This window comes from Terrapene carolina, unplaced genomic scaffold (genome assembly GCF_002925995.2).
Source record: "Terrapene carolina triunguis isolate 2854851 unplaced genomic scaffold, T_m_triunguis-2.0 Scaffold93, whole genome shotgun sequence".
Taxonomy (NCBI): Eukaryota; Metazoa; Chordata; order Testudines; family Emydidae; genus Terrapene; species Terrapene triunguis.
The window spans coordinates 23,546,397-23,566,730 of NW_020664444.1; the positions used below are offsets into that span (position 1 = coordinate 23,546,397).

The 20,334-nt window shown below is 41.0% G+C and overlaps 1 protein-coding gene across 2 annotated transcripts in view; it reads right to left on the reverse strand.

Annotated features, from left to right (window-relative positions):
* The window catches only part of ATF7IP2 (activating transcription factor 7 interacting protein 2), a 76,766-nt gene that overhangs the window by 2,667 nt on the left and 53,765 nt on the right, over positions 1-20,334 (reverse strand). The window contains exons 7-11 of one of the 2 annotated variants that reach the window (XM_024194048.2): positions 7,307-7,377; positions 6,619-6,683; positions 3,210-3,279; positions 2,249-2,308; positions 752-855 (exon numbers count right to left, since the gene is read on the reverse strand). In XM_024194048.2, the coding sequence (XP_024049816.2) occupies positions 752-855; positions 2,249-2,308; positions 3,210-3,279; positions 6,619-6,683; positions 7,307-7,377 (370 nt within the window). The remainder of the gene's footprint in view (positions 1-751; positions 856-2,248; positions 2,309-3,209; positions 3,280-6,618; positions 6,684-7,306; positions 7,378-20,334) is intronic. The other variant, XM_024194049.2, reaches the window with a different exon arrangement.

Genomic DNA, 20,334 nt, shown 5'->3' on the forward strand with positions numbered 1-20,334 from the left:
CCCATATATGAGACAAACTCATGGACCCCGGAGACCACACATGATCATGTTTTGAACATTTGCACAATCGATTGTGAACAGTGCTTCATTCTGGCAACTCACATGAGTGGAACAGTAATAAAACATGCACATTTAGACACTTGACCTTTAAATTACTGCTCCCTCATTCTAGCACTCATTTTTAGACACTGGAGCAGGACTAAATACAGAAAGTCTTGGACCCCCGATGGGTGAAATTTTCAACCCCCTTTTCACTCATTCAATTTCAGAATGGTTCCCCCCCGCCTGACTGAAATTTTCCTTGCTGGTCTTTGCCCCACGATAGATTTTCCACTGCAACATCTTCTACAATAATTTTTAGAAAAATTCATTTTAGCATGTAGCAATGCCTAGCTGATAGATGTTCTTGCTTCAATACTGCTTCTTATAGTTAGATTTTTGTTAGAATCCCCACCATTTTAGGAGCCATTATTGCAGTAAAAGTATTTCACGGTCACTGAAGACTTTACTACTCTTTTCATAATACAATATTACCTCCTTGTGGCTCAAAGGAGTAAACTTACCTTTGCCAAGGAATCTAGTTTAAAACAAATGTAATGATAATGTCTTTCACCGAAAATGTCTTTTAAAAGTCTGTTTTAATTCCCATTAAGTTGTATATCAGATTCATGAAGAGCCAGTCAGTTGGAATTTGTAAACACTCCAAATTTAAAAATAAAAATTGTAAAAAGCTTAAGAAAAAAAAAATTACCTGATGTGATGCTTGTGCTGGTGGCGCAAAGCGATTTGATTTGGGGCTTGCTTTCTTTGAATTACTTTTGTTTGACACAGAATTTTGGTCTTCTTTTAACTTACCTGTAAACAAAATGCAAGTTTTAAATACTGTAATTTTCCAACTATTGGAAGTGAACTGGGTTAAAAACCTTATTTCACAGATTTGTGGTTTATGTTTACATACTGAGGATTTCTCAGGATTGTGCAAGGTTCTAGACCAGGGGTAGGCAACCTATGGCATGCGTACCAAAGGCGGCACGTGAGCGGATTTTCAGTGGCACTCACGCTGCCCTGGTCCTGGTCACCGGTCCGGGGGGGCTCTGCATTTTAATTTAATTTTAAATTAAGCTTCTTAAACATTTTAAAAACCTTATTTACTTTACATACAACAATAGTTTAGTTATATATTATAGACTTATAGAAACAGACCTTCTAAAAATGTTAAAAATGTATTATTGGCACCCAAAACCTTAAATTAGAGTGAATAAATGAAGACTCAGCACACCACTTCTGAAAGGTTGCCGACCCCTGTTCTAGACTGAGGACCCTGGAGAATGAAATCTCCATTTATCTACAAAACACACAAGCAGCAGAGTGTAAACTTTTTCACACTGTTAAAGTGCTTCAGCTGGACATGTACGGGCTATCATTAAGTGAGAGTAAGGGGGATAGTTCAGTCTTCATTTCATTTAATTGTCCAGCTTGATATTTTCATCTTGATCAAAACAGAATTAGATAAGTTAATGGAGGATAGGTGTATCAATGGCTGTTAGCCAAGATGGTCATGGATACAACCCCATGCTCTGGGTATCCCTTAACCTCTGATTGCTAGAAATTGGGAGTGGACGACAGGGACGGATCACTTGATAAATTGACCTGTTCTGTTCATTTCCTCTGAAGTATCTGGCACTGGCCACTGTCGGAAGACAAGAGAGTGGGCTAGATGGACCATTGCTCTGACCCAGTATAGCCACTCTTATGCTCTTACTTCCTATTCACACTAGATGCAGACCACCAACTCAGTTAACAGAGTTTTAGCTGAACATCTCTAACTAAGATCTTACATTAAATACAACACCTTCATCCATTCCAAAAATGATCTCTGAGTTTCACATATTTTACAAACTACTACACAAATACCCACCACTAAAATGCAACATTATCTTGGTGGGATGCAAGAGCCTTTTAACAGCACAGGAACACTAACATGGCAGTTTAGAAGAACAACAAAAAAGAAACCCGCAGGAAGAATTTAGGAAGTAGTAACTTATTTGTTCCAACTGGAATTTTTTCCAGGATACTGCCTAACATCCATTCTATTTGAAAAAAAGTGGTATGTGATCTTAAATTATTACAAAGATTCTGATCCAGTTTTAAAATTCATACAAAACACAACATCAACAACAGCACAGTGCTTTTTAACACTAGGATAGAGCATTAGTTTTGTACACAGAGATGGAAGAAGGTAACCTACCAAGCCAGCCACTAATACTATTTCCTGCAGCACCCTGAGTTCTCCCATCCAGGTCTTGACCTAGAACAAATACTGCTTAGTTTACAAAAATTTATGAGATTACAAATCACTCCAAGGCAGTATATCGCCAAGTAACAACTTTTACTGAAACCAAACTACTTGAGTTCAAATCCTGAAGCTGGACAATTATAAATGATTTATAGCAAAAAGAATGTTATTTACCAGCAACTAGAGTTCTCTAAACATATGACCCATGAAAGTCCATATTATGTCTCCCTTATCCTTTGTTACTACACTTCCTCCTTACCTAAACATAAAACACTCTGCACCTAATTGGGGTCTTCTCATTGCAGGAGCAGTGGTAGGCAAGTAGCCAGCTCATTCTGTGGTGGGGAGCAAGTCTTCACCCACAGATGGATGAGGAATAGGAGTCTCTCCTCATTATTGGGAATATTTAAAAAGGCAAATCAGGCTGTATTGTGACTAACTGGCTCTGGGTTCCTGGCTCCTATTTCAGTTGTTAGGCAGGTGGGAAGAGATTGGTCTGATGCAGCCTTCAATCTTAGTGAAACACCACTTAATGACTGACATCTGCTTGCATCATTGAAGAGAGGGACTAGGAACAGTTGCAGTAACAGGGTCTTATATCATTACAGCTGTGACACTGGATCCATGAGTCAATAAGCATACATCCCTTAAAAAAAACAAACTACTTTAGAACTGTTCTTGGATTGCAAGGTACTCTACTACAGTGGAGATATGCAGAAGCAGTTCGCTTCAGGAGAAAGTTTTTTCTTTTAAGGAATGGGTCCCAATCTCACAACTCCACAAGATTATTTTCTCTTAGATTTAAAATAAATTACTATCATTCATACTAAATCAAATCATTCATACTTACACCTATTACATTTTAAGTTCTCATTTTCAGTATCTCTATAAACAAAATTATTTTTTCTTTTACCTTTATCAAAATTGTGCTTTTCTTCTTCTGTTAGATCAATCACTGCAGATTTTGTTTTTTCTTCAGTACACTGTAAAAACAATGTCAATTCCAATTAAATTGTTTCTACAATGGCTTAATTATAAATAGGTGTATAAATACTTCTGTTAAAATTTATGAACTGTCAGGATGCAAACTTACTTGAAAATTAAACTACCAGAAATGCTCATTTTTATATAAAACTTCTTGTAGATGTGAAAAACAACAGAAATAAGTACAGTGTATAAGCGTCAGTATCTGTAAGAACTCAGACATTAAAAATATACTTGATAGATCACAGTAGATCACCTAGCCAATCAATCAACAGTACGAGGACAAACTATAAAAGATGGATTTTATAAACATTAATGCATCTCAATGGTAATTATACCGGTCTTGGCTCTCTAAGAGCAAATCTACATAGACAGTTTTACACTAGTTTCCTTCTAAGTAGATATGTTTTAGGATAAGTTTTCAGATAGCTTGCCAATGCACAAGACTGCCAGTAAACTTCTTATTTCTAGGGTTGTCTGAAATAAAGCCTTTTTCCCCCTCTTGCTAAGGGAAGATGTAGAATTGTTTATTATTTTATTAAATACAGTAATTCAATTGTAAACTTAAGGAATCATTTAATGTAACTAAACAAGTGTTTGTATAGTGGTTTTATACAGATTTTAAACAATTAGGTCTTATATACACTATCTTCCCTTCCCCCCACTAATTCCCGCAGTTGTTCCCACTGGTGCAGTTCCACCATTGGTAGCAGAAGTGTAGTGGGAAGAGAGCAGTTTTTCCACCACCATCTTGTCTAAATATTCCCGAGCAGGCTTATACTACATGGTAGTAAAAATAAATGCCAGGTGCCCCATATATACCAGTGTTTGCACTTTTGATACCACCAGTGAAGTCCCATTTTTCATTAACCAAAGCAAGGATTTTTATTTTATTTTTTATTTTTTTTGGAGGGGGGGGAGAAGAGAAAGTCAGGAAGCTTTGTGTGTAAACTGACCATTAAAGTGATTTAGAACAATCTGGACACAAACCATCAAAAAAAAAAAGGATATAATTTGAACATGTTTTGTTGCTAAAGTCTAACCACAAGCTTAGCCTGCTTAAATAACATATTTACAAATTGGCTTATATAAAAATATTCTCTGATTTGAACTAAATAAGAAATGTGGTTTTGAATAGCATTTTCAAACTATGTTATGTGAAAGACTGGGTGTAACGTTTAATCTACATTTTGAAAAATCAATGTTAAATGAAAATCTTCAGTGATGAACCCAACCTAAAGTACTTCTCTACACAGTGGGGAAATGCACTCTAAGGAGATCTGATTTCTAAAGTGCACTAATGTACTGATCATTAATTGGTCCACATAGACCTGCTGGTGCACACTAAAGGTTCCCTAGTGTGCTTTAACGTGTTTCAAATGGCACTATGTTAAAGAGCATTAGGAAAGCTTTAGTGTGCAACAGCAGAATCTACACTGACCGATTAATGCGTACCACAAATGACATGATTCAACCATACTAGTGTAGGAAAAAATTCCAGGAAAAAATGGCTAAGGTGAAGTTAAGGTTGAGACTATATATCAGTAATGTAAGAGTTAAAGTCCTTATGTTAAAGTTTTTGAAGAATAAGTCCACAAGTCTGCTTTAGACTTTAGGGACCACTCTTGTTGACCTTATATTGGCAAAACTATATGGTTTCCTAGCCCAAATTTTGTCTGCAAGATGAGGGCCTTTTGTTGGGTCACCAGTCCCATAGGAACACAGCCTCCTGACAAAGTGTATGAGATTGAACTTCACCTTGCTTATCAAAAGGGAACAAAACATGAAAATATTTAATACTTGTTACACATAGGCTTGGAAGGATTAGATTTTTATTGGTAAATGTCAATTTCATCGTGTACACACAAAAAGATGAAAAAATATTTCCATTGATGATGATCAAAATTTATAGACAGGAAAACAAAAATGCTGCTTGAAAACGTAGTACAGTTTGATTTAAAGATATTTACTTTGTATATGTTGACATGTGATGTTGACAATTTGTGTTTTAATAGTGGTAAAGCTTTAACTTTTTGAATATCAGTGTCTACTATTATTAAATTGTAAAATCCCCTCCATAAAAAAAAAAAGCTTTAAAAATAAACATCATTATCTGTCAAAATTATAAACAGCATCTAATTCTGCCAAGTACACAGGAAGAGAGGAGGGTCTGCTTCCCCGATCTTTTCCTTCCTTAGCCCGCTTGTACAGCAAATCTCCTAGGAATTTCAAGAGTAGATATTCCATCTGATGAGTTTTGGGAGTGTGTGTGTGTGTGTGGGTGAATGCAGAGTCCTTAGAAGAAAGCAAAGAGATGAGGGACATATTTTCTGTGTGTTCTATAATCCAGTCGATGTTAAGGGTTATCTTTTTTAAGAATGCCAAAAGTGATTGCTACAGTTTTATGTAGGGAATAGGAGTACTTGTGGCACTTTAGAGACTAACAAATTTATTAGAGCATAAGCTTTCGTGGGCTACAGCCCACTTCTTCGGATGCATATAGAATGGAACATATATTGAGGAGATATATATACACACATACAGAGAGCATGAACAGGTGGGAGTTACCAACTCTGAGAGGCCAATTAAGTAAGAAAAAAAAACTTTTGAAGTGTAGGGAATACTTTCTGCTTTTAAAAGGTGACTTGTACATAATTATTTTAATTGGAATTGCACTTTATTTTGTTTCCTTCTGATGTATGAAGATGGCCTAAAAAGTTCTGCTTATTTTTTCCACATTAGAAATATGAGTAATGTCAAGCCTCGTCTTCCCTGATTTTGCTTAGAGATCTCAAAGTATGCTTATGGTGAGCTCTTACTTGAGGGATGGCGGTGCTGAATTTTTAAAAAGTTATCCTTTACTCAAACTATTATTCACTGAGGTTGAATAGGTGTTTACAAAAAAACAAAAAGTTTTGGAACAGAGAGAAAAAATTCCTTCTCCCGTTCATATGCTGAACTGTTCTGTCTCTTGTGATCTCATCATTTCACCAGTTCTCCAGGCATTAAAGTCTTCCGGGGTAGACAAGAACTACAGAGAAGTAGAAGGCAGCACAAACCCAATATTGTTTTCATTTCAGTTCACCTTTAAGATGTGAAAATGAGGTAACAGCAATGTGCACAACAGTCCCTCCTTCTGCAAGGTGCCAAAGAGGAACCAGAATGTGCTGTATCTGCACAGAATGGTAAATGACCTGAAGTAACAAGCATCACCACCACCACATTTGGAAACAAACAAACAAACAAACAAACAAGCTTTGTTTCATTATCTTATGTACAAACAATTAAATTTAACTTTAAGTTTTAGCAGATGAGCATGAGAAAAACTCTTAACCTACCTTGTTTTTGGATTGAGCTTTAGTGGAAATTTCTGCTTGTGTAGAAACTAATTTTTTTTGAATATCTGAAACAATTTTCACAAAAGATTAAAAAATTCAAATTTCAATTAATAAACCTGGTTGATGCAGGATACAAAAATATCCATCTAATAAGTGGAATGCCAGAAAATTACCAAATAGACTTGTAGGCATACATGCGGCAATCAGCCGTAAGTGAATGACACGGGGACTCACTGAGAATGGCCAATATTACCCTCTCTGCCCCAATGCAATGGTCTGGCAATCAAGTCAGACAGCCAAGATTTCTTCTAGAGGGGCCCCTGAAGTCCAAAGACACCTCTGTAAGACTAGGGAGAAGCCTCTACACTACGTATTTAGGAAGGCTCACAGACAGTGGGCCAGCACAGATGTTAAACTCTTTTTCGACTGGATAGTGCTCTCAAAAAGCGCTAATTGTTAGTGAGAAAAATTTTCAAGCATGGTTAGTGAGACAGGTAAAGCAAATGGAAGTTTTAATCATAACTGATGGGTTGCTCTTACTCTTCTTAAACAGCAACCAAGGAAAATTATATTTTGATATAATTAAAAAGAGTAAAAGCATTACTTGTAGGCTACTATGGTAGTTTAATTATATTAATCAAATCTGTTTTGATTAGGATGTATACATGCCAAGGTTAGTTTTGGATACCTGAATTGTTTGCAGTTGTTACTGTTGTTGAATTTCTGCTTTCCACAGAAATCAGTATAACTTCATCAGAGCTGACAAACAAAACAAAAAATTTATTCACCAAAATCAAAACGTTAGAGATGCACGAAAACAGGCCCCCCTCTCCTCTAATGTAAGTTATCAAGAACTAGCTACAGCACATTTAAAAGCCAAGAAGCTCAGATGGTTGATTTAACAAGAAATCAATTGTATTTTACTGAACAAAATAAAACAAATGCATTTTATAGCACCCTGGCTAGCTGTAAACTCCAAAATAATAGAATATGAATCATTCAAATAAAGAGCTCTCCAAATACCATGACTCAATATCGGATTAGGCAGAAACTTTTTAAAATCCCTTCAGCTTTGCATTACAACGTACTGATCTGACCATTACTATGTCTCCATCACATAACAGCAGAGAAGGTAAAATACTTCAAAAAATGTTCATGTTCTAAGATCCCATTTTCAAAAAAAAAAAAAAAACCCTGGTTGTTTCATCTTAGAAAAACTAAGAGATTGGGAAGTCTATCCATTTCTTTATGGCAACAATCACCCTAAACGAACCCACAGCAGAATAAATGTGCACGTGCACAGAGGTGTGGGTATCTGAAATTTGCTTATCAATTAGACATTTCTATGTACACTTTGAACCTGTAACCCTCAAGCCTCCCACATTAAAACAAACAAAAAAATCAAACACCTTATTATCCCAAGGTCCTGACCTATGATATATATCAAATATCCTCTGTCCAAATCCCTTATCTCAAATCTCAGAGTCCTTCGAATCCCCATTCTAGAATCCTCTTTGCTTCTTTTAGCCAAGGATGAAAATGCTGTAATACATTATTTATATCCATTTTTCATTTTGCCATAAAGCTGAAGTAGAAAAACAAAGCTAAATATGATAACGTCACATGTAAAAAGATAAAAGCATCATTTATACATTCATATTGAAAATTTAATGAGTTGCACATTTCCGTGTGTTTTGAATTCCTGGAGGATTACTATCAACCTAAATAAAAGTCACACTTGTCTGAAAATGTTAGAAGAAAAAGTATTTAAGATTACTATAACTGAAGGAATATGGAGAAAAATGTTTGTTTTTTCAGGTTTACAACTAATACAGTCAGGTTTACTGTTTTCCTTATATAGTCAATTAGTTCCCTGTGTTCTTTGTGTTAATCTTTTATGTGGCACCAGAGGAGAGATAAAGAGTTTTAAAAATAAAAATAGGATTTTAAAAGCACAAAGATCAATACGGGAACTCAGGAACATGTATAGTACCTAAAACTACTATTCATGTTTTTTCAAATTTACTACGTTTCATGTTGACAGTGTTACCTGAACACTGGACACCATCCAACAATATCATAAGTAGTTTTATGAAGTTCATATTAAGATCTATATTCACTATGAAACATTTCTTATATTACTATTTGGATGCAGATTATCTGTTTGATATTACAAACAGTAAACAAAATATTACAAGAATATATTAATTCAATTTCACTTACCTGATATTTTCACCTCCTGTGACTGGATCAATACAGAACAATCTCTGGGTCTTCCCCTCCTGCCTGGGAAAGGCATGCAGGATTGACCATCAATCAATCTGTAGCATGCTAAAGCCCTCTACATTCTCTCTTGGAGATCAGTGGTTTGTTCCCCACCCTCCCCCCCACAAGTGAAGGAAAAAATGTGACTATCTTATCTCCTTAAATTATACAAATCTCCCTCCAGGAATCAAAATCCATGGGGGGGGGGGGGGGGGGAGGAGGGTTTCTGTGCTGTACTGACCCAGACATGGAAAGCAAATCAGCACGTAAGTGGAATTAAGGTTTGCAGTTTATAACCCCATTTATTGTAGCACAAGCTTTGTGATCTGAAAAGCAATACCCCAGCTAGCACCCTGAGTGAGAAGGAAAAGAAAGACTCTAAGGCCTGATCTACACTACGAGTTTAGGTCGACTTTAGCCACGTTAAATCGAATTAAGCCTGGACACGTTCACACGACGAAGCCCTTTCTTTCGACTTAAAGGGCCCTTTAAACCGGTTTCTTTACTCCACCTCCGACGAGGGGATTAGCGATAAAATCGGCCTTAGGGGGTCGGAATTGGGTTAGTGTGGATGGAATTTGATGTTATTGGCCTCGGGGAGCTATCCCACAGTGCTTCATTGTGACCGCTCTGGACAGCACTCTCTACTCAGATGCACTGGCCAGGTAGACAGGAAAAGCCCCGCGAACGTTTGAATTTCATTTCCTGTTTGCTGAGCGTGGAGAGCACAGGTGACCCCGCAGAGCTCATCAGCACAGGTAACCGTGATGGAGTCCCAGGATCGCAAAAGAGCTCCAGCATGGACAGAACGGGAGGTTCGGGATCTGCTCGCCATATGGGGAGATGAATCAGTGCTGGCCGAACTCCGAAGCAGTAAACGAAATGGCAAAATATTAGAAAAGGTCTCCAGGGCCATGAAGGACAGAGGCCATAACAGGGACGCACAGCAGTGCCGCGTGAAAATTAAGGAGCTAAGGCAAGCCTACCACAAAGCCAGAAAGGCAAACGGAAGGTCCGGGGCTGAGCCGCAAACATGCCGCTTCTACGCGGAGCTGCATGCCATTCTAGGGGGTGCAGCCACCACTACCCCAACCGTGTGCTATGAGTCCCTCACTGGAGAAACACACAGGGAAGCGGGTTTTGAGGAGGAGGAAGATGAGGATGAAGATAATGTAAATAGCTCACAGCAGCAAGGAAGCGGAGAAACCAGTTTCCCCAACAGCCAGGATATGTTTACCACCCTGGACCTGGAACCAGTAACCCCCGAACTCACCCAAGACCCTGTGGGCACACAGGGGACCTCTGGTGGGTGTACCTTTGTAAATATTACACATGGTTTAAAAGCAAGCGTGTTTAATGATTAATTTGCCCTGGCAATCGCGGCCAGTACAGCTACTGGAAAAGTCTGTTAACGTGTATGGGGATGGAGCGGAAATCCTCCAGGGACATCTCCAGAAAGCTCTCCTTCATGTACTCCCAAAGCCTTTGCAAAAGGTTTCTGGGGAGGGCTGCCTTATCCCGTCCGCCATGGTAGGACACTTTACCACACCAGGCCAGTAGCACGTAGTCTGGAATCATTGCATAACAAAGCATGGCAGCGTATGGTCCCGGTGTTTGCTGGCATGCAGACAACATCCATTCCTTATCGCTCTTTGTTATCCTCAGGAGAGTGATATCATTCACGGTTACCTGGTTGAAATGGGGCAATTTTATTAAGGGGACATTCAGAGGTGCCCATTCCTGCTCTGCTGAACAGAAAGATTCCCCGCTGTTAGCCACGCGGTGGGGGGAGGGGTGAAGTGATCATCCCAGAGAATTGGGTGTGTGGGGGAGGGTTATTAGTTGGGTTTGTGCTGCACGTTAACCCTGAAACCGCAGCCCCTCCTTTTACATTGCAAACCCATTTTAAATGGCCAACTCAACGGGTGCTTGGTATGGTTAATGAGAGCAGTACTCTTTGAAACCATCCCCACATGTTAAGAAGGTTAAAAAAGCCAAAAGACTGTGTCTTACCATGGCTGCCTGCAAGCTGAAATCTGTGGCCTGGCACTGCGTGAGTGAGCTCTCACACCAAACCGGCAAGCCCTCAATATAAGAGGAAAAATGCGACCTTGTAACGAAAGCACATCTGCTGTGTAATGTGAACAGCAAAATGTAACGTGAAAGAGTGTACCCATTGTTCTCTAAAATGTATCTTTTTTAACCACCTCTCCCTTCTCATCCACCAGCTGCAAATCGTTCTCCTTCACAGAGGCTAGTGAATATTCGAAAACGGAAGCGAAGGACGTGTGATGAAATGTTTACAGAACTACAGACTGCCTCCCACGCTGACAGAGCACAGCAGAATGCGTGGAGGCAGTCAATGACTGATTATCGAAAAGCCCAATATGAACGAGAGGAGAGGTGGCGGGCTGAATCGCGGGCTGAGGAGGAGAGGTTGCGTGCTGAAGCGCGGGAGGAACAGATCAAGTTGCGGGCTGAAGATGAGAGGTGGCGTCAGCTTGCACACAGAAGGCAAGAGTCCATGCTCCGGCTGCTGGAGCATCAAACTGATATGCTCCAGCGTATGGTTGAGCTGCAGGAAAGGCAGCAGGAGCACAGACCGCCGCTACAGCTCCTGTGTAACCAACAGCCCTCCTCCCCAAGTCCCATTGCCTCCTCACCCAGACGCCCAAGAACACGGTGGGGGGGCCTCCGGCCACCCAGTCACTCCAGCCCAGATGATTTCCCGAGCAATAAGTGTTAAAGTTTTAAAGTTTTAAACTGCAGTGTGTCCTTTTCCTTCCCTCCTCCCCCACCCATCCCGGGCTACCTTTGCAATTATCCCCCTAGTTGTGTGATGAATTAATAAAGAATGCATGAATGTGAAGTAACAATGACTTTATTGCCTCTGCAAGTGGTGCTCGAAGGGGGGAGGGTAGTAGGGGAGGGTGGGGTGGTTGGTTTACAGGGAAGTAGAGTTAACCGGGTAGGGGGGTGTAGGGGCGGAGGGTTCATCAAGGAGAAACAAACAGAAGTTTCACTCCGTAGCCTGGCCAGTCACAAAACTCGTTTTCAAAGCTTCTCTGATGCGCACCGTGCCCTGCTGTGCTCCTCTAACCGCCCTGGTGTCTGGCTACACGTAATCAGCGGCCAGGCGATTTGCCTCAACCTCCCACCCTGCCATAAATGTCTCCCCCTTACTCTCACAGACATTGTGGAGCGCACAGCAAGCAGCAATAACAATGGGGATATTCTTTTCGCTAAGGTCTGAGCGAGTCAGTAAGCTGCGCCAGCACGCTTTTAAACGCCCAAATGCACATTCCACCACCATTCGGCACTTGCTCAGCCTGTAGTTGAACAGGTCCTGACTCCTGTCCAGGCTGCCTGTGTACGGCTTCATGAGCCATGGCATTAAGGGGTAGGCTGGGTCCCCAAGGATCACGATAGGCATTTCAACATCCCCAACGGTTATTTTCTGGTCCGGGAAGAAAGTCCCTTCCTCCAGCTTTCGAAACAGAACAGAGTGCCTGAAGACGCGAGCATCATGTACCCTTCCCGGCCAGCCCACGTTGATGTCGGTGAAACGTCCCTTGTGATCCACCAGGGGTTGCAGCAGCATTGAAAAGTACCCCTTGCGGTTTATGTACTCGGTGGCTTGGTGCTCCGGTGCCAAGATAGGGATATGGGTTCCGTCTATCGCCCCACCACAGTTTGGGAATCCCATTGCAGCAAAGCCATCCACTATGGCCTGCACGTTTCCCAGAGTCACTACCCTTGATATCACCACGTCTCTCATTGCCCTGGCAACTTGGATCACAGCAGCCCCCACAGTAGATTTGCCCACTCCAAATTGATTCCCGACTGACCGGTAGCTGTCTGGCGTTGCAAGCTTCCACAGGGCTATCGCCACTCGCTTCTCAACTGTGAGGGCTGCTCTCATCCTGGTATTCTGGCGCTTCAGGGCAGGGGAAAGCAAGTCACAAAGTTCCATGAAAGTGCCCTTACGCATGCGAAAGTTTCGCAGCCACTGGGAATCGTCCCACACCTGCAGCACGATGCGGTCCCACCAGTCTGTGCTTGTTTCCCGGGCCCAGAATCGGCGTTCCACGGCATGAACCTCCCCATTAACACCATGATTTCCACATTGCTGGGGCCTGTGCCTTGTGAGAGGTCTAGGTCCATGTCCATTTCCTCATCACTCTCGTCGCCGCGCTGCAATCGCCTCCTCCTCGCCTGGTCCTGGTTTTGCTTTGGCATGTCCTGGCTCTGCATATACTCCAGGACAATGCGCGTGGTGTTCATAGTGCTCATAATTGCCGCGGTGATCTGAGCGGGCTCCATGATCCCAGTGCTAGCTATGGTGTCTGGTCTGAAAAAAGGCGCGAAAGTAGTATCTGACGGACCAGGGGAGGGAGGGAGGGAGGGGCGAGTGACGACATGGCGTACAGGTACAGGGGATTAAAATCAAGAAAGGTGGCTCTGCATCAGGGAGAAATACAAACAACTGTCACACAGAATGGCCCCCCCCCAAAGATAGAACTCAAAAGCCTGGGTTTAGCAGGAGGGAGGGGGGAAGCAAATGAATACAGAATAAATCTATTTTTTACATCTTAAGACGACGGTGCAGCATGACTGATAGCCCTCGGCATTTTCTGGGTGCTTGGCAGCAAATACTGGGCGCTTGGCAGTTAGCCTTCAGGTCTATTGCACCATCTGATACCCACTGCAGTATGACAATGATGGATACCAGTCGTAATATACTATCTACTGCCCAAAAGGCAAGGGGTTGCTGCTGTGTAGCAATCTAGCCCCACGTCTGCCAGCCCCATGTCTGCCAGCACCCAGATCACCCTCGGCCTCTTCTGGGTGCTTAGCAGAAAATACTGGGCACTTGGCAGAAAATAGCATACTACGACTCAGCTAACGTGCGATGAGCCAACAGGGCGCATGGCAGAAAATGGCATACTACGACTGATAACCATCATTGTCTGCCCAGGTGCCCATGATCGACAGCCACTGCAGTACGATGACGACGGATACCAATTGTAATATAACATCTTCTACCAAAAGGCAAGGGGCTGGTGCAATGCAGCCACACGGCTGCCAGCCCCACGGCTGCCGGCACCCAGATCGCCAATGAAGGCTACCAGTCATGCTGCACCGTCTACCGCCAAAAGGCAGTTAGCTGCTGCTGCTGTGTAGCAATGCAGTCCCACGTCTGCCGGCACCTAGATGACATATGGTGACGGTGAGCTGAGCGGACTCCATGCTTGCCGTGGTATGTTGTCTGCACAGGTAACCCAGGTAAAAAGGCGCGAATCTATTGTCTGCCATTGCTGTGACGGAGGGGGAGGGGCCTGAGACATGTACCCAGAACCCCCTGCGGCACTGTTTTGCATCATCCGGGCATTGGGATCTCAACCCAGAATTCCAATGGGCGGCGGAGACTGCGGGAACTGTGGGATAGCTACCCATAGTGCAATGCGCCGGAAGTCGACGCTAGCCTCGGTACTGTGGACGCAGTCCGCCGAACTAATGCACTTAGAGCATTTTATGTGGGGACACACACAATCGGCTGTATACAACCGATTTCCATAAAACCGGCTTCTATAAATTCGACCTAATTTCGTAGTGTAGACATACCCTAAGTAGTGAAGAAGGAGGAAGCCTCAGGAATGTGGGAGGAGAACTCCATTTCCCATTCACTCCCTTTGAAAGATGTCTAAGTACTGCTCCAATTACTTTGCAATTAAACGCTGCCTCAGCTGACAATTGTGCATTCAGATGATGACACTTTCTAAAAGGTATGGAGAGAACACCACGATTCCTTTGCAAAATCATCCAGTGATTCTTCCCCTCTCTGTCTAGAAGACAGAACTGTTCTAGTGTAATGGCATGATTCTATATAACAAGGGATTCTGTATGCCCTGATGCAGGATTTATTTAATTTGCCAGAGACAAAATTTTGAAACCTTTTAGGTTTTTCAAACATGATGAAAAGAGACTACTTTTCTGATGTTAACATCTCTAATTAACATGGTGCTTACAATTATGGCGGAATATAGTAGGGCTCCCAACTTTAGTAACAGTAAGAGATGAACAGGTGATAGCAACAATGGCATATTTTTAAAATTGTTACCAGTGGTACAAGAGTCAGATATCAACAATTTTCTCTTGGAAGACATAGAAAGTAATTAAAACCTTAATTTAACACTTCTCTAAATCCCTGGTAGAAAGCTAGCAGAAACAGTCTGGCTGAACTTAGCTTGAGGGAGTTAATAAATAGTCCTTCTCTTCAGAATGCAGCCCCAACACTTACAGGTTGTACACACAGCGCCCATCCATTCAGACTTACACCAACTATTCAAAGATTATAAAGCTGAAAGGTACCACTATGATCATCTACTCAGACCTCCTGTATAACACAGGATATCGGGCTTCCCTCAATTAATTCCTATTTTAACTAGAGCACATCTTGATTTGAAAATTGCCATTGATGGAGACTCCACCACAACCCTTGGTAAATTTTTCCAATCTGTTAATTACCCTTACTGTTAAAAATCTGCATCTTATTTCCAATCTGAATTTGTTAGGCTTCAACTTGCAGCCATTACATTATGTTATAACATTGTCCGCTAGATCGCAGAGCCCATTATCAAATTTTTGTTCCCTGTGTACACTTTTAAGCTTCAAGTCATCCCTTAATGTTCTCACTGATAACTTAAATAGATTGTGCTATGTGCATCTTTCACTATAAGGCATGTTTTCCAATTCTTTTATCATTCTCGTGGCTCTTCTCTAATTTATCAACATCTTTCTTGAATCTATGACACCAGAGCTGAACAAAATATTCCACCAGCAGCTGCATCAGTATCAAATACAGAGGTAATATAATCTCTGTACTCCTACTTGAGATTCTCCTGTTCATACATTCAAAGATCACATTAGCCCTTTTAGCCACTGCATTGTAGTGGGAGCACACATTCAGCTGATTATCCACCATGACCCAATTTATCACTTTGGATCCCCTGGATTATAAAAGCTGCCAGCGTAAAACTACTCTATCCCCAAAAAGGCAAGTTAGAGGTTGTTGATTACTCTGCATTAGAGAGATACATTAGGTGGGGAAAAGAGTACACTGTAGAAGTTGTTAGCATATAGGCCAAATTTCCTAAAGCTTTGCGCAAACTGTGCTAAATGAAACAATAGAAAAGTATTAGCAGATAAATCTTATACTGCTTGTAGAGTGAAAATCTATCTAAGAGCATGACACATTTTCATAACCTATTTTTATGGCTGCTTAAAGGTATTTTTAACTGCATGTCTAATTGTTGGATAAATGTGACTGGGTATAAAAAGCTATGAAATTGCAACCAAAACCAAAGAAAGGAGTATAAAAGGAAATAAACCATCTCACAGGTGCATAGGAGAGGCTGACATTATTCTCCAAGTGTGTTTCAAACTGCAAAGGGCAAAATGAAATGATTTATTGAGAAGTATTATGCCATTAACAAAGACAATAGGTTATGTGTTTAAGTTTGGCAAAATATAATGACATTGTTTAAGTATGTCAATGTGAAAAATTAGGGTGTATTAGTTTATGATTTACTCTAGCCTGCTGACCACAAAATAGATATTTGATGGTGACTGGATAGTGCTAGGTGAACGGCTAACCTCAACTGTAGAAAGAAGTAAATAAGTAAAGTATAAAAAAAAAAAAAAAAAAAAAAACATGAAATGACGACCAATTCGGAACTGTGCAAGCTACAGGCCTGGACTCATAAGTGTATTAATCTGTTTCTGCTGATTAATCTTACACACCTAATCTTTGATTAATAAAAAGTGATTGAGCTTGGCTAGTTCATGTGTCACTGATTAATAACACTGGTCTACAATTTTTGAGAAGTCGTCTGCTTCAGAGATAAAATGTGCTATTTATTATGTATTTTGATGTGCTGAATTCAAATATGACAATTAAAACAACTGATTGGCTACTGTTTCTAAGGTATTTAAGTTTTTACATTTTATGTCTATGTATATTGTGTAGATAGTAGAGTTTTAATCATAAATTGTAAACCTAGGTCTTTTCCTGTGTTTATGGTTGCTTTACATGATAATATTTCACCTGTCCTGTTTATGTAACACTTTAAAAATCATCAAAACGGTTATATAAATAAAATTTATGATGAAACAAAAGGCAAAAAACTATTATGTACATAGTTTAGTCCTATTCAGTGTCTACTTGGCGCTTCTTGGCTTGTCTCTTGTATTCATTAAATGGAGCATCTCTTGTCACTGTCCAGCAATAGTCTGCAAGCATTGATGGGCTCCATTTGCCCTGATAGCGTTTCTCCATTGTTGCAATGTCCTGGTGAAATCGCTCGCCGTGCTCGTCGCTCACTGCTCCGCAGTTCGGTGGAAAAAAATCTAGATGAGAGTGCAAAAAATGTATCTTTAGTGACATGTTGCAACCAAGGCTTTTGTATGCCTTGAGGAGGTTTTCCACCAACAACCTGTAGTTGTCTGCCTTGTTGTTTCCGAGAAAATTTATTGCCACTAACTGGAAGGCTTTCCAGGCCGTCTTTTCCTTGCCACGCAGTGCATGGTCAAATGCATCATCTCAAAGAAGTTCACGAATCTGAGGACCAACAAAGACACCTTCCTTTATCTTAGCTTCACTTAACCTTGGAAATTTTCCATGGAGGTACTTGAAAGCTGCTTGTGTTTTGTCAATGGCCTTGACAAAGTTCTTCATCAGACCCAGCTTGATGTGTAAGGGTGGTAACAAAATCTTCCTTGATTCAACAAGTGGTGGATGCTGAACACTTTTCCTCCCAGGCTCCAATGACTGTCGGAGTGGCCAATCTTTCTTGATGTAATGGGAATCTCTTGCACGACTATCCCATTCGCAGAGAAAACAGCAGTACTTTGTGTATCCAGTCTGCAGACCAAGCAAGAGAGCAACAACCTTCAAATCGCCACAAAGCTGCCACTGATGTTGGTCATAGTTTATGCACCTCAAAAGTTGTTTCATGTTGTCATAGGTTTCCTTCCTATGGACTGCATGACCAACTGGAATTGATGGCAAAACATTGCCATTATGCAGTAAAACAGCTTTAAGACTCGTCTTCGATGAATCAGTGAACAGTCTCCACTCATCTGGATCGTGAACGATGTTGAGGGCTGCCATCACACCATCGATGTTGTTGCAGGCTACAAGATCACCTTCCATGAAGAAGAATGGGACAAGATCCTTTTGACGCTCACGGAACATGGAAACCCTAACATCACCTGCCAGGAGATTCCACTGCTGTAGTCTGGAGCCCAACAGCTCTGCCTTACTCTTGGGTAGTTCCAAATCCCTGACAAGGTCATTCAGTTCACTTTGTGTTATGAGGTGTGGTTCAGAGGAGGAGGATGGGAGAAAATGTGGGTCCTGTGACATTGATGGTTCAGGACCAGAAGTTTCATCCTCTTCCTCTTCCTCGTCTGACTCAAGTGAGAATGATTCTGGTGCATCAGGAACCGGCAGTCCTTCTCCGTGGGGTACTGGGCGTATAGCTGATGGAATGTTTGGATAATGCACAGTCCACTTTTTCTTCTTTGACACACCTTTCCCAACTGGAGGCACCATGCAGAAGTAACAATTGCTGGTATGTTCTGTTGGCTCTCTCCAAATCATTGGCACTGCAAAAGGCATAGATTTCCTTTTCCTGTTCAACCACTGGCGAAGATTTGTTGCACAAGCGTTGCAGCATATGTGTGGGGCCCACCTCTTGTCCTGATCTCCAATTTTGCAGCCAAAATAAAGGTGATAGGCTTTCTTAACCATAGTGGTTATACTGCGCTTTTGTGATGCAAAAGTCACTTCACCACAAACATAGCAGACTGTCCAAAGCAGACTGTGAAGAACTTCAAAAAGATCTCACAAAACTAAGTGATTGGGCAACAAAATGGCAAATGAAATTTAATGTGGATAAATGTAAAGTAATGCACATTGGAAAAAATAACCCCAACTATACATACAATATAATGGGGGCTAATTTAGCTACAACAAGTCAGGAAAAAGATCTTGGAGTCATCGTGGATAGTTCTCTGAAAATGTCCACGCAGTGTGCAGAGGCAGTCAAAAAAGCAAACAGGATGTTAGGAATCATTAAAAAGGGGATAGAGAATAAGACGGAGAATATATTATTGCCCTTATATAAATCGATGGTACGCCCTCATCTCGAATACTGCGTACAGATGTGGTCTCCTCATCTCAAAAAAGATATACTGGCACTAGAAAAGGTTCAGAAAAGGGCAACTAAAATGATTAAGGGTTTGGAACGGGTCCCATATGAGGAGAGATTAAAGAGGCTAGGACTCTTCAGCTTGGAAAAGAGGAGACATGGGGGGATATGATAGAGGTATATAAAATCATGAGTGATGTGGAGAAAGTGGATAAGGAAAAGTTATTTACTTATTCCCATAATACAAGAACTAGGGGTCATCAAATGAAATAAATAGGCAGCAGGTTTAAAACAAATACAAGGAAGGTCTTCTTCACGCAGCGCACAGTCAACTTGTGGAACTCCTTACCTGAGGAGGTTGTGAAGGCTAGGACTATAACAGAGTTTAAAAGAGAACTGGATAAATTCATGGTGGTTAAGTCCATTAATGGCTATTAGCCAGGACGGGTAAGGAATGGTATCCCTAGCCTCTGTCTGTCAGAAGGTGGAGATGGATGGCAGGAGAGAGATCACTTGATCATTGCCTGTTAGGTTCACTCCCTCTGGGGTACCTGGCATTGGCCACTGTCGGTAGATAGGATACTGGGCTAGATGGACCTTTGGTCTGACCCGGTACGGCCGTTCTTATGTTCTTATGTTATGGTAACTTCATTATTCAAGTTTTGACTGATGGTGTTAATGCAATAATATAATCAATTGTTGATTCCCTTCCATATTACTGGAAATTTATTAACCAAATTCCAATTATGATTTTGATTTGATAACTGTGTTGTTTAAACTTAGTTAAGATTTGTAATAGTTTTAGTTAGAAGTTTGTCTTTCAAAATTTCTTAAAATCCATAAAAATCATAAAGCCATTTTTTCTTTCAAAAAATATCAACAAGGGTCACAATATCCTCAATCTGGGGCTGAAGGTCATTTGGTTAAATATCTCAAAGCTCCTTGGATCTGTTCCTAAATTAATACCATTATCCTCACACCTAATTTTAGGAGACAAACCAGTTGTCTTTGTGGCAGCCAGCTTCAAGTCTGCGGACGTGCAAACTCTTTTTATGTTTATTTGGACCAACAGATGACCCCCCCAAAAAAGTAGTTTCTTGCCTTTCCAGTCCTAAGAACAAAGGCAACCCATTAGTATCCAAATTATTTGGTATAATCTCAAACCAAGCCAATATGACATCAGTTATTCCCAGTCCTCATGATAACCCTTCTTGCTGAGTCAGGTGGAGGCACTATA